Source organism: Prionailurus bengalensis, chromosome B1 (assembly GCF_016509475.1).
Source record: "Prionailurus bengalensis isolate Pbe53 chromosome B1, Fcat_Pben_1.1_paternal_pri, whole genome shotgun sequence".
Classification (NCBI taxonomy): Eukaryota; Metazoa; Chordata; class Mammalia; order Carnivora; family Felidae; genus Prionailurus; species Prionailurus bengalensis.
The window spans coordinates 133,450,165-133,461,117 of record NC_057344.1 but is presented as its reverse complement, the minus strand read 5'-3'; the positions used below and the strand labels follow the sequence as shown (position 1 = coordinate 133,461,117).

At 36.6% G+C, this 10,953-nt stretch overlaps 1 protein-coding gene across 3 annotated transcripts; it reads left to right on the top strand.

Annotated features, from left to right (window-relative positions):
• The first annotated feature begins 1,092 nt into the window (after positions 1 to 1,092).
• Positions 1,093 to 8,899, top strand: SPP1 (secreted phosphoprotein 1). Of its 3 annotated transcripts, XM_043572212.1 has the most exons (9): positions 1,119 to 1,251; positions 1,389 to 1,393; positions 2,237 to 2,245; positions 2,302 to 2,366; positions 2,478 to 2,516; positions 5,618 to 5,698; positions 5,993 to 6,034; positions 7,086 to 7,364; positions 8,062 to 8,899. In XM_043572212.1, the coding sequence occupies exons 4-9, from the start codon at positions 2,313 to 2,315 to the stop codon at positions 8,464 to 8,466; spliced, it is 900 nt and encodes a 299-aa protein (XP_043428147.1). In that variant the 5' UTR covers positions 1,119 to 1,251; positions 1,389 to 1,393; positions 2,237 to 2,245; positions 2,302 to 2,312; the 3' UTR covers positions 8,467 to 8,899. The 3 variants fall into 3 exon arrangements, with proteins under 3 accessions (XP_043428146.1, XP_043428148.1, XP_043428147.1); XM_043572211.1 differs by lacking the exons at positions 1,389 to 1,393; positions 2,237 to 2,245 and having other exon boundaries at positions 1,093 to 1,217; XM_043572213.1 differs by lacking the exons at positions 1,389 to 1,393; positions 2,237 to 2,245; positions 5,618 to 5,698 and having other exon boundaries at positions 1,093 to 1,217.
• Positions 8,900 to 10,953: the final 2,054 nt, after the last annotated feature.

Below are 10,953 nucleotides of genomic sequence, written 5' to 3'. Positions count from 1 at the left end.
TAGAGATGTGCAAATTACCCTATTGATGTACACAGTTTAAAGACCTTACATCTAGCCTCATTCTAATAACTGATTCCACTTAAAGACATTAAACTCATGACTCCCTGCTCTTCCTAAACATTTCAGTAATAGTTAACACACAAAGTGTTTAAAATATGCATATAATATGTGACAAGCATTGTTAGTTTTACACATACTAATTCATTTAAACTTCTCAAAACCCCCATGAGCTAGGTAATAGTGTGTGCATGTGACAGAAGAAGAAACAAATCCCGGAGGCTAAGTGATCTGCCCAAGGCCAAACAGCTAACTGGTGGCAGGGGGGAGTTAAAGCCACACTCTGGCCCCAGAAGCAGCATTCTCAAGCAGTAACACTGCTCCCAGTCAGAAACTGCCTTACTTCTGTAGCATATAAATTACCATTCCTCTATTTTATCTACTGAATTATGAGATTTGTCACCTCCAAACAATTCAAACAGTGCGACAAAAATTCACGTCCTTGAAAGGTCATTGTGAATCCAACTTAATGGGTACAGATTTCTAAACATAGTTTTTAATGTTATTAATGTCATTTGTCTAAATGACAAGTTGTGACATACTTGAAATCACAAAACCGAGCTTGAGTACTGAAGGATGGAAGGAGCCTCTCTGAACTTTTCGTACACCTCAACAGTAGCCTTGCAGCTGTTAAACAAGTATAATTGTGGGGCACATGTGGTTGCATATATTACCTTAATCTGTTGTTTACCCCAAAAGAAACAAAAATCTATTCCACTTCATTTTATTTAGGACTGATTCATATTAATAATTTTTCTTCTAATTTAGAAATGATAAAACTCTTTAAAAGAACTAGTCATTCCTCCCCACTTTTTTAGAGGACCCCTCAATGCCCTTCCATGACGCTGAATGACAATCCCATAAATGAAAAATCTAGTTAATGATATTGTACGTCAGTAATGTTTTAGCTGCAGAGTAGTTTGTGTGTTTGTTTCTTTGTTTTTCTAACCACAAAACCAGAGGGGGAAGTGTGGGAGCAAGTGGGTGGGGCAGTGGCAAAAAAACCTCATGACACATTTCTCCGCCTCCCTGTGTTGGTGGAGAATGTCTGGAGCAGCATTTAAATTCTGGGAGGTCCTGGCTGTCAGCAGCAAGAAGAGAAGGCCAGGACTGCCACACTGTCCGGGACAGGGCTCTCTTCTCAGCAGCCACAGACCAAGGTAAGCCCGCAGTGCACTGTCCTACATACTCAGCTTCGTTTCAGGGCGAAGGGCAAGTGGTAAGGAAGAGTTTAATTGTAAAGCTGTTATGCAGACTTGTTCTTGTCTTTTCATTGAGCATGCCAGATACATTACAGATTTCCTGGAGGAAAGGTGACTGGCTGTTTTGAAAGCCAGTCGTATATATAACTCAGAAGCACTTTGAGTCCTCAAAGGAACTAACACTATTTCTTCCAATCAGAAAAAAATAAACATTCTATGCCCCTTTCAAATGATTACATATACATTAGTTTTAATGGATAGATGGTTGTGGAAGCATTTAAAAGGAAAAGGATCTTTAGTGGTAATGTAAGCTAATAATAATGCTATGTTTTGATGATTTAATGTATCCATCCTATTTTCAAGGGGGAAAAGAAACCTCCCTGAATATTTTACTTCTGTATTTAGCCGTTAAATTTTTCACCAAAATACTTGTATGACACTATGTAGACTTGTTATCATGAATAGAAAAGCTGTTGACTGTTTTCAGTGTTTTGTTTTTTGTTTCAAATTTCTAGAATGTCTTTCTTAAATAACTGAGTTTTGAGATGGCTTCATTCTACCTAAGTAGTATCTTTTTAATAATTTAAGAATCACATTTAACATGCATGCTTGAAAAATGGAGAAAGCAAGTTTCTCTGTAGTGTTATGTTCTTTTTGTGTTTTTCTTCTCTAAGAAATGAGTATACTAACACTAGCCTATTATTTTAATTAAATTACTAATGATCTGTTTGTAGGTTTAGACAGCTGGAGATATCAGGTAGTATTAGTATAATCCCTGGAACTCTAAATTTGAAAGTTAAATATAGACTCGTAACATTCCTCTCTCCCTTACCTAATAGTGAGAGATGGAGAATAGAGGTGGCATTACAAATATTAACTCAAAAGACCATAGTGAATGAAACAAAAGTTTTCTCCAAAAGGAAGAAAATGTTCTACAAAAAATATATTTTATTTGTAATTATTTTGTAATGTGGTAGCAAACAAAGGTATCACCGTTTTACCCTACAAAGAGATTAAATATTCCTTACAAAATGTTTTGCAGGAAAAATAACCATGAGAATTGCAGTGATTTGCTTTTGCCTCTTGGGCATTGCCTACGCCATTCCAGTGAGTACAGCTGAATCTAAAGAAAATTTCTCAAAATACATGAATTGTGTGTTCCCATGTGCTAAGAACACATTCACATTGTAATCTTTCTTCATCTTTTCTGTTTCAAAGATTAAACAGACTGATTCTGGGAGCTCGGAGGAAAAGCAGGTAAGCATCTTTTAGGTTTATCATGTCCTTAAATTACTTATGCAGTTGTACAGGAGGCACCACAAACATATTTGTTGCCATTTTACTTATTTTCGTAGTCATGCTGCTAATTGGTAAGTACCGACTGCCTGCTTTCAACCTAGGCCAGTACTAAGTACAGTTACAGATGGTCCTCAACTTATGATGGTTCAGTTTACAAGTTTTCAACTTTATGACGGTGAGAAAGCCATATGCATTTAGTAAAAACCATACTTCAAATTTTGAATTTTGACCTTTTGCTAGGCTAACAATACATGGTACAATACTCCCTTGTGATGCTGGGCAGTGGTAGTGAACTGCAGCTTCCGCCGGCTACATGATTACGAGGCTAATCACCAATATGCTTTCAACCATTCTGCACCAATGCAACTATTCCGTTTTTCACTTTCAATACAGTACTCAAAACATTACATGAGATATTCAACGCTTCATTATAAAATAGGCTTTGTGCTAGATGCTCTTTCCCAACTGCAGGCTATGTAACCATTCTGAGCATGTTGAAGGTAGGCTAGGCTAAGTTATGACACTCGGTAGGTTAGGTGTATTCAATGCATCTCTGTATGACCCACCATATTTTCAACCTGCAATGGGTTTATTGGGACATAGCCCTTTTGCAAGTTAAGAAAGAGTTGGATAGGTTTTAGTAAGTATATGCTCTTAACATCAAATTAGATTTTTTTTATATAATAAAATAATGCTCTAGGCCATTATCACTTATGTAAGATGAATTCTATGAAGTCATGTGCCTTTCTTCCCATGAGTCAACATACCATGCTAGACGTAGAAAACTCCACCCTTTAGTAAGTTTAAAATTTGTCTCACATACTGGATGGTTTGTGTGACTCTAATATTCAAAATATCTTCTAAGATATTTGCTAAGAAGCCCATTATAAAAAGAAAGTCGTTTACACTGTTTAGATCTTGTCAGCTGACTTTAGATAACAATTCTCTACCCAAACAGAAGACCAAATCAAACCCTTTATTATAGCTTTTTGACCAGCACCATAGATGTATGTGCCTCTCCAAAACAGGTGAAACTGTGCCAGCCAAACAACAAATGGGCATTGTCCTGAGGAGCTCAGACAAAAAGGCACAGAGCTCAATGCCAGATGAACAGAATAAAGGCCGTAGAGAGTTGCCTGGGGTCACTGAGAATAGATTGCTTAATGAAGACATTTAGAGAAATATTGCTGTATGCACATTTGGGTGCGCAAGTAGGTGTTATAGGCATGTCCAATTGATTTGAGAAAACAAGTATTGAATCACAATAATAATCCAGAAAAATTAACATTTCCAGAAAAGATAGAGGTCACACTATTTGAGGCAAGAATTAGTGCTTTTAAGAGAACAAATATGGTACATGAAGCTATGACAGTACAAATTACTAAATGTCAGGGGATTCAACCTTCCAGAATCCTAGAACCTTAGAACTAGTAGGAAATATGGGAAAGTTAATAGGAAACACCTCTGGAGATGAACACTGGTTATTTGTGAGTGTTAGGACTATTAGGGGGTTTAGTCTCCTTACTTTGTTCATCTATATTGTCTCCATATTACCTTGTTTTAAATCATAAATTGAACTTATAAATACATTCTCTATGAGCCCATATTACATGTCTCATCAGGAAATATATATATAAATTATTAATTATATGTAAGCTCTAACATATTTGTATATAATCTTTATATACATATTTGTATATAATCTTTCCAAGAAGGAAACTTGAACTCATCTAGACCAGTAGTTTTCATATCGTTTTTAGGCAAGGAACCCCTTCTTTCAGCAAATGCTTTGAGAGAAGCCCACTGTGAATCTGCTCTGGTTAGAGCCAGCCGGCCTTGGGGAAACCCCAAGTGCCCCTGACTGGCTGCCTCCCCGCCCCTCCCCCACTCGGTGGCTGGCTGTGAAAGGGACTCTGTGGAACCACCAGGATTCTCACTCTCAATGACAGGGATGTGAAGGGATTGGCTCTGGGTGATACAGCCCATCAGATGACACTTATTCAGAGCAACTTCCGTTCCTCCGCACTAGGATAATCATTTTCCAGATAAATAACTTGGCCAGAGGAAAAACCATTCATGTCTCTGGCAACTTAGAGCAACCGAACTGTGTGATGATGTTAATATTCTATTTCTGCACCGTCCACTCAGAGAGCAGCTAGACACATGTGGCTATTGAATGAAAAATGTAGCTAGTGCAACTGAGGAACTGAATTTTTATTTTACTTAATTTTAATTAAATAACCACATGTTATATAGCTGGAGGATACCATATCAGACAGCACAGCCTTAGAGAGTTCCCCCTTGTTCCATAGAGGAAACAATGAAGATCACCACTAATTAAGGAACTTCTGCTTTAGCTGTGCTTTATCTGAGAGGAAATTTCAGCTAGCAAGCACAGGACTGCGCAGTATTCAGTATGCACAGAATGCATCAGTGCAAAGAGCCAGTTTGCCTGGATTTGAACCCTGGCTCTGCCACTTTTTACCACTAACCTTCCTTGTGGTTGAGTTTCTCCTGATCTGTAAAATGGGAATAATAATGATACTCATCTCACAGGGCGTTGAGAGGATTAAATGAATAAATATTTGTAAATCACTTTGAAAGAGTGCCTGGCCCACAGTAAGTGCTATGTAAGAGTATATTAAATGAATCTCAGGACACCTGGGTGGCTCAGTTGGTTGGGCATTTGACTTTGGCTCAGGTCATGATCTCGCGGTTCCTGGGTTCCACCCCCCTCGTCGAGCTCTGTGCTGACACCTCAGAGCCTGCTTCAGATTCTGTGTTCCCCTCTCTCTCTGCCCCTCCCCAGCTTGGACTCTCTCTCTCTCTCTCAAAAATAAATAAACACTAAAAAAAATTTTTTTTAAAGAGTATATTAAATGAATCTGCAATGCAAATAAATGCTAAAAGAGGTATCTAAAGCTCTGGTTGACCATATACATGCATATTATTCTTATCCATCAAGGTCAGTGAAGTGTAGTTGTTTTTTTCAGCTTATCTCTTAGAGATCCTTTATGTTTCTTTTTTTAATAATGACAAATATGCAACATTTTTTGTAGCTTTACAACAAATACCCAGGTGCTGTAGCTACATGGCCAAAGCCTGACCCATCTCAGAAGCAGACTTTCCTAGCACTACAGGTATTTTTAATTTTAACTAATTGTAAAAATTAAATTTTTCACAATTAGAAAACAGCAACAAGAAGTAGCCATCATGCAGGCCTTTTGGGCCAGTTAAATGGAGCCTTCCGGCCCTTGGGTAAATGTGAGCTTCGGCTAGCAATTGATCTGGTCAAGTGGCTTCCTCCCACTTTAAGCCACCCACTTTTGAGGCTGAAAACTGAGAACTGCTTGGGACAGCAAAGGCTGACTGTTGCATTAAAATGTTAGGCACGTTTGATGTTCACTGCCTGATATGTGTCCCTCCTTCTTCAGAATGCTGTGCTCTCTGAAGAAACTGATGACTTCAAACAAAAGGTAAGTTCTCACCTCGAATCAGAGGCTGACCATGCCTTAGAGAGATGAAAGAAGCCACTCTTCCTCCGAATGACATTGCCCAGGTTCAAGTCTGACAAGATTCTGTTAGCAAATTTCCCAGTAAATTGCCAGTCTAAAACTTGCTCAGAAGAAAAACATGTATTTACCAAATGGCAGAAATATCGGATTTCTTCAGATAAGTTTAGGGTGGCAGGAAGTGTTTGCCAATGTCTGTTATTTGAAATACTAAGCCTCTTAACATTTTATTTAAGGTATTTTGAAGATGTTTTTTCCAATATCCGATAAGCACCTAATTAATGCCTATGAAAGCCAAGATTTTGTCTCTAGGAACATTACTGTTCCTAACATAACTGTTTATGTGAGAACTATTCTTTTTATTAGGACTATTAATATATTTGCTAAACAGAGAGATAAGTTAAATTTGTTTTCCTTAAGATCTGTTTGAATATGTTAAGAATCTCTAATTAGGAAAGCTACATAAATAACCCAGTATATTTGTGAATCAGAAGTTTAATAGACATTAATTGGTTAATTTAATTGACAGCTTTGAGCTGCAATTAATCCACCTTTTGTTTATCCATGCTAATAAGGAGGTGGTTTTAGGTTTCGGTGCATGCATTAATATATGGGTGCTCCAATATCCTGAGAATTCTTATTTCAAATAGAAAAAATAACCTCACAATTATGTATCTGTATTTATTTCATCATTGAATTTGGTCAGTTAAATTATATCTAATATGAACGAGGAAAAGCAATGTTATTAATTTAAATGTCATACTCACATATATTGCTTGAAATTGTCTATGAAAATAATTGTTTATGGAAAATCAAGCAACACACCTCAAATTATGATTCCACTATCCTCGTGTTAAAACAAAATTGGAAGATACTCACATTTGCTCCTAAAAGTCACTGAGTACATTGTTCTGAATGCAAAGATTCTGAAAACAAAATAGTTTGAAAGACACTGTAAAGACTAAGGGAAAATAAAAACCTTTACCTGAATTTTTCTGGCCATCTTGATTTTTAGACCCTTGCAAGTAAGTCCAATGAAAGCCATGATGTGGATGATGAAGATGATGAAGACGATGTAGATAGCCAGGACTCCGTTGATTCCCATGACACAGATGACGACTCTAACCAGTCTGATGAATCTGATGAACTGGTCACTGACTTTCCCACCGATGTTCCAGCAACCCAATTTTTCACCCCAGCTGTCCCCACAAGAGACTCATATGATGGCCGAGGTGATAGCGTGGCTTATGGACTGAGGTCCAAATCTAAGAAGTCCCACAGATATGAAGACCAGGTAAATCCTTTAACAGACACATCAGATATTTATGATTAGAGCCCAATTCTAGGAACTCCAACTGTGCATATGTACATTCATTCATTCAGTTAGCATTATTAATTTATGACTCTAGAACACAAATATTTTTCCCATTGGTGATTTTATGTTTAAGGCCATGCTTATTTCTCCCTAATTTTGCCTCTCAATCACAATGTTCTTTTTCCAAATCCTGGCTATAAAGCATTTATTCTATTCACTTTTTTAGATTAAAGGAAAAAAAAAACTTTGGAAAACAGCAATTATCTTCACAATATAATGGTCATGTTTTGAAGCTAAATACCTAAGATGAATTGGAGAGTGGCAAATGACACTAAATGTGTAGTGGAAGAATCTGTATTTGACACATAGCCTTGCCATTTACTATTCATTTTACTTTTTAACTTTCAATTCATTTTCCCTTTATGTAAAACAGGGATAATGAGACCTAATTCATAGTCTTCATCATATGCATAATTGATGTACCTGTTAAATTAAAGGAGATGAATATGTGAAAAGGCTTGGCAAAATGCAAAGTAACATGCTAGTCCCGGTTTTTGCTTTGGCCAAATTTAGACAATTTTCAGTATAAATTGGCCTAAAAGTTAGGAAGCAGAATTACAACGCGCCCATCCCTGACTATTCATTTCATCTTTCTTCCATTTGTTCTGTGATTCAGTATCCTGATTCTACAGAGGAGGACTTCACATCACTTGTGAAAAGTCAGAGTATGGAAGATGACTTCAATGCTGTCCTCCTTTCCCACACCGTGCGGCGGTCTCCTGACAGGGACAGCCATGTGAAGGACAGTCAGGAAACGAGTCAGGTGGATGACCACAGTATGGAAACCAAGAGCCGCAAGCACTCCAAAGAGTATAAGCTGAAGGCAAGTGATGAAAACAATAAGCATTCCCATGAGATTGGTAGTCAGGAAAGTTCTGATGTCAGCAGTGAGCTTGTTGGCCAAACAGTTCAAAGCAATGAAAAGGAGCTAGTCCAACACCCTGAGAGCGAGGAACAAGATAAACACCTGAAATTTCGCGTTTCTCATGAATTAGATAGTGCATCTTCTGAGGTCAATTAAAAGGAGAAAATGCAGTTTCTTACTCTGCTTTTAGTAAAAAGAAGAAAAATACATGATAGCAAGATGGGAGACAATATGAAATGCTTATTTCTCAGCTTAGTTGGTGAATGTATATGTATATGGATCTGGAAATAGATACTATTTTTGATCATTAGTTTAGTGTGTCGCTTCATGGTAACATCCTTGTAAACTAAAGCTCCAGGGTTTGGTCTATGTTCTTTCCATGTAAGAAATGCAAACTATCACCGCATTTTAATGTTTGCTATTCTTTTATGAATGGAAATTTATGTAGAAGCAAACAAAATACTTTTACACACTTATAAAAGAGAATATAAAATTTTATGTCACTATAATCTTTTGTTTTTTAAATTAGTGTACATTTGGTTGTGATTATTTTTTGTGTGTGTGAATAAATCTTATACCTCAAGTATAATGAGAGTTTGGTGGTATCTGTGGCTTTTCTCCCCCCCCCCCCAGCTTTATTGACATAAAAATGACATATAACATTGTGTAAGTTTAAGGTATACCACGTGATGATTTGATGCACTTATATACTGAAAAATGATGACCACCATAACATTGGTTAACACCTCTATCTCGTCACCTCCTCTATCCTATCACATAATCATCACTTTTTTGGGTGAGAGCTTTTAACATGCACTGTCTTAGCAATCGGTTGCTTTTCTTATTTTTATTTTTTCCCACAATTGCCCAGCCGTTAACAAGTGTAACTATTTTAATGAACCTGCTAACCTTAGTAGAGAGCAATCTAGGGTCTTCTGGATTAACTGTACAGTTTCTGGCTGAGCTAAAGTTCCTAGTTAAGGTAACAGAATTCAAGTGGGGGGTGATATTCAGCCAGGAATTCTCCAACCATGCAGGACTCCACAGGCCACATACACCCAATGAAGCACCTTTTTCTAATTTTCACAAAGCTGATACGAAAGCTAATGAAAGCCTGTATGCAATATGCAATCACAAATCAATTTTATTGTTTCTCTCACTCACCATTAATTTGCTCAGAAAATTTATTGCTTTCTTGCCCTTGGAAGAAACCCTGATAGATTCCATAGCTATTTTTTCCCATAGCTATTTTGATCCCTTGTAGATAATAATCAGTTCCCTTGTACTGGAAAATCTTAAATGCAGTTTCAGGTAATAATCAAGATTTTCAATTTCATTCAAAACTAAAAGTTTTAGAAGCCTGAAGTCAAGCAAGCATTTTTAGTTCCATGGCTTGCTCCTCTGCTCTTTCTGAAACTAGAAATCCCATTTGGAAATTTAAAAATTCTTTATTAAATAACTTTTAGGACAAAAGGGGAAAAATTAAGAATTTATAAAAAAGAATTGTATGAAAACACAAAACCAATAGAGTATAGTTAAATCAGTGATCACAGAAAATCCATAGCCTTAAATTGCTGCAGCTACAAACACATTTAAAAAAAGAAAATAAATTGAGCTCCCATCTTCAAAATTTGAAAAGAGCAAAAGAAACCAGAAGGAAGGAGATAATAAATAAAAGAGCAAAAGTAATGAGGTAGAAAACAGAAAAATAGTAGAAACTAATAAATCAAAATGTTTTCTGTTTGTGAAAAACAACAACAACATAATAGATAAACCATGAACTAACCCAGGGCGCCTGGGTGGTTCAGTCAGTTAAGCATCTGACCTCGGCTCAAGTGATGATATCATAGTTAGGGAGTTCGAGCCCTGTGTTGGGCTCTGTGCTGACAGCTTGCAGCTCACAGCTTGGAGCCTGGAGCCTGCTTCAGATTCTGTCTCTGTCTCTCTGCCCCTCCCCTGGTGGCGCTCTGTCTCTCTCTCTCAAATATAAATAAAAAATAAACATTAAAAAAATTTTTTAAGTAAAAAAAAAATAAAAACCACTAACTAACCCAACAAAGGAAGAAAGCACAAATAAGAAATAAAAACAAGGAGATAACCAATGAAAGGTAAGTTTTTAAATATCAAAAGACTACTTTATACAACTCATACAAATAAAATGGAAAACCTAAATGAATTGGATTATTTTCTAAGAAAATACAATTTACCAAAACTGACTTTGCTATACATGGAAAGCATAAATAGACAGATTTCTATAAAGGAAAGAGAAGAATTTATCAAAGAACTAACAGTAAAAATTAGACCCAAATGATTTTACAGGGGAATTCTATCAAATTTTCAAAGTCCAGATAAGCCCAATATCATTTAAATAGTAGCACAGAGGGAAAACTCTCATATGATCTTTATGAAACAGGTATAATTTTAACACCCAAACCTGGTAAAGATTACACACACACGCAAACACACATAGACACACACGAGAAAACTATAAAGCAATCTCACTCATGACTAGGAATGGAATAATCCCAAATAAATGTCAGCAAACAGAATCTAAAATAAAGTTTAAGGAGTGTATCATAATTGAGGGGTGAGGTTATTCCCAGACAACGAAGCTTCAATATTAGTAAATACATTAGCAGTTCA